This window comes from Loxodonta africana, chromosome 15 (assembly GCF_030014295.1).
Source record: "Loxodonta africana isolate mLoxAfr1 chromosome 15, mLoxAfr1.hap2, whole genome shotgun sequence".
NCBI lineage: Eukaryota > Metazoa > Chordata > Mammalia > Proboscidea > Elephantidae > Loxodonta > Loxodonta africana.
This window is the reverse complement of record NC_087356.1, coordinates 69,916,724-69,919,945: the sequence shown is the minus strand read 5'-3', so window position 1 is coordinate 69,919,945 and position 3,222 is coordinate 69,916,724. Positions and strand designations below refer to the sequence as shown.

Genomic DNA, 3,222 nt, shown 5'->3' with positions numbered 1-3,222 from the left:
TGCTGCATGACAGAGTAGAACTACCCTGTAGGGTTTTCTAGGCTGTAATCTTTACAGAAGCAGATTGGTAGATCTTTCTTCCACAGAGCCACTTAGATGAGTTTGAACCTTCTAGTTAGCAGCTGAATGCTTCACCATTGCACCACTGAGTCTCAGAACACTCATTATTCCAAGTTATCAGAACAGTTCTTTGGATGTTCAGAGGCTGGTTAATACTGACTCACTGTTAGAGCACAGAAACAAAAAAATATGTACAATTCCATCTGATGTGTATTTGCATGACCCATAATACTGAGATCCCAGAATCTTTAACTTTTAACATACAACAGGGACTGGGGGAAAGAGCTGGAGGTACCTGAATGGTAAGACTTGTACCTGGTTCACACTGCATAAATTTACACCTACCTCTAATTTCTTCTTCTCTTCCTCTATAGAATTCCCATAGGAAAATGGCAGCAGGAAATCACTCCACAGTGACTGAGTTCATCCTTGCTGGGCTAACAGAAAAGTCAGAACTCCAGCTGCCCCTCTTTCTTTTCTTCCTAGGAGTCTATATTATCACAGTGGTGGGGAATCTGGGCATGATCACACTGATTGGGCTCAGTTCTCACCTTCATATCCCCATGTACTATTTCCTCAGCAGTTTGTCCTTCATTATCTCTGCTATTCCACTGTCATTACCCCCAAAATGCTGGTGAACTTTGTGACAGAGAAGAACACCATCTCCTACCCCGAATGCATGACTCAGCTCTACTTCTTCATTTTTTTTTATTATATCAGAATGTCATATGTTGGCTGTGATGGCATACGATTGCTATGTTGCTGTCTGTAATCCATTGCTTTACAATGTCACCATGTCTTGTCAGGTCTGCTCCTGGTTGGTAGTTGAAGTATATATGATGGGCGTGATTGGTGTCACAGTTCACACAGGTTATATGCTAAGAGTGGTTTTCTGCAAGGCGAAAATAATCAACCATTACTTTTGTGATCTTTTTCCACTAATGGAGCTTTCCTGCTCCAGCACTTACATCAATGAAGTGGTGCTTTTGTGTCTCAGTGCATTTAATATTCTTGCACCAACCTTGGTCATCCTTGGCTGCTATGTCTCCATCATTGCCAGCATCCTGCAAATCCGCTCCACTGAAGGCAGGTCCACAGCCTTCAGCACATGCAGCTCCCACATCTCAGCTGTCACAATCTTCTGTGGTTCTGCAGCCTTCACGTACCTTCAGCCATCAAGTGTCAGCTCCATGGACCAAGGCAAATTGTCTTCTGTGCTTTACACCATTATCATGCCAATGCTGAACTCCCTGATCTACAGCCTGAGGAATAAGGATGTCAAAAGTGCTCTAAAAAAATCATTGAGAAAAGACTATTTTGCATTAACAAAGATTTATAATTCTTGGAGAAGATCCAGTAAAGAAGGAGTCCAGAGATAGCAACATATATACACAAGTAGTGAGATTATTTCCAACACTCTAATATTTGGAAAAACATCCCAAGGACAAGACTGGATTCATAGTGCCACGTGGAGGACAGTCACATGGAGGGCAGTGTCAATTCTAGGAAGTCCCAAAGGTCACCTGTAGTAATCCATATTACCTCCTATCATTTTTTTAAAAAAAATTTCAAAGACCTTCATGTGGGGAGATTATAAATTATATAAATGGCATTTGGAACTTTGTTAGATAAGATCTATCAGAATTCATAGAATGATCCTTTTGGTCTGTGTCCTCTGATCTTAACATACTTTTGTGTATTGAATCTCTTTCGAAAAAAAATGATCTCTAAAATAAATAATTTTTAACCACTTGAAATCTACAAAATTCAATCCCTTCTAGTTACTAAGTGCAGAGAAGTGTATTAAGGAATGCGGAGGCAGGTGATGGGTTTTGTTGTTGTTGTTAGGTGCTGTCAAGTTGGTTCCGATTCATGGAGGCCCCATGTACAACAGAATTAAACACTGCCTGGTCCTGTGGCATCCTACCAATCGTTGTTATGCTTGAGTCGATTGTTGTAGCCACTCTTTCAATCCATCTTGTTGGGGGTGTTCCTCTTTTTCACTGGTGATGGTTGATAACACATAATTCCTGCCCACAAGATGACAACTCTGTAGTGCAAGACACTGATAGACTAATTATAGCCAAATATATTAAGTGTATTATTACTTATTTCTTTATGCTACATTCTTTTCTTCACAGTTTTAGTATTGTGCTACTACCTCCTTTCCTTGAGAATCCTATATTCATTTTCCCCATATCTAAAAGATTTTTGTTTTCACCCACATTATGGAATCACAGATGTAGAAGTGACGTTTTTGACCATGCACTGAAATCATACAGATCACTTATTCACATGCAAATTTAAAAACTGGAAAATTATTTTTGACTAATTACATGTACCCCTCCTCCCCAAAGACTCAATATTTATTCTGAAAAAAGAAAAAAACGGGGGGACAGAATTATTTCATAGACAATAATTCCCTGGCCCTGAAATAAAATTTGAGAATCTCCCTCCTTACCTGGGGTTATGGATTGAACTGTGCCCCCCAAAAAGATGTGTCAACTTAGCTAGGTCATGGTTCCCAGTATTGTGTGATTGTTCACCGTTTTGTCATCTGATATGATTTTCCTATGAGCTATAAATCCTACCTCTGTGATGTTAATGAAGCAGAATTAGAGGCAGTTATATTAATGAGGCAGGACTCAATCTACAAGCTTAGGTTGTGTCTTGAGTCGATCTCCTTTGAGATATAAATAGAGAAGCTAGCAGAGAGATATGGAGAATTCATCACCACCAACCATGAATAACAGGAAGGGGAGCACATCTTTGGACCCAGAGTATTTGTGCTGAGAAGCTCCTAAACTAGGGGAAGGTTGATGACAAGGACCTTCCTCCAGAGCTGACAGAGAGAGAAAGCCTTCCCCTGAAGCTGACACCCTGAATTTGGACTTCTAGCCTGCTAGACTGTGAGAGAATAAATTCCTCTCATTAAAGCCATCCACTCGTGGTATTTCCGTAGCAGGACTAGATAGCTAAGACACCTAGTAAAGAGGAAGTTTAAAATAGAAAACGTGACTCAGACGATAGTTCGGGAAGACTTCCAAACAATAAATTCCCCACTCCTCCCCTTTCCCAAATAAGCTCCCATTGGTGCTTTTTAGAACAGCAACCAGAAAACTCTTATTAGTCCTCCTCAGAGGCAATAAACAACAATAACAA

The 3,222-nt window shown here is 40.2% G+C and overlaps 1 protein-coding gene across 1 annotated transcript; it reads left to right on the top strand.

The window, feature by feature from the left end:
• The first annotated feature begins 675 nt into the window (after nt 1-675).
• Nucleotides 676-1,545, top strand: LOC135227750 (olfactory receptor 8G50-like). The gene has a single exon (XM_064268359.1). It carries the CDS (start codon nt 789-791, stop codon nt 1,437-1,439), a length of 651 nt encoding a protein of 216 aa, XP_064124429.1. The 5' UTR covers nt 676-788; the 3' UTR covers nt 1,440-1,545.
• Nucleotides 1,546-3,222: the final 1,677 nt, after the last annotated feature.

What these genes read in the sequence shown, in the direction of transcription:
- LOC135227750 (XM_064268359.1), top strand. Translation starts at nt 789, where the DNA reads ATGTTGGCTGTGATGGCATACGATTGCTATGTTGCTGTCTGTAATCCA.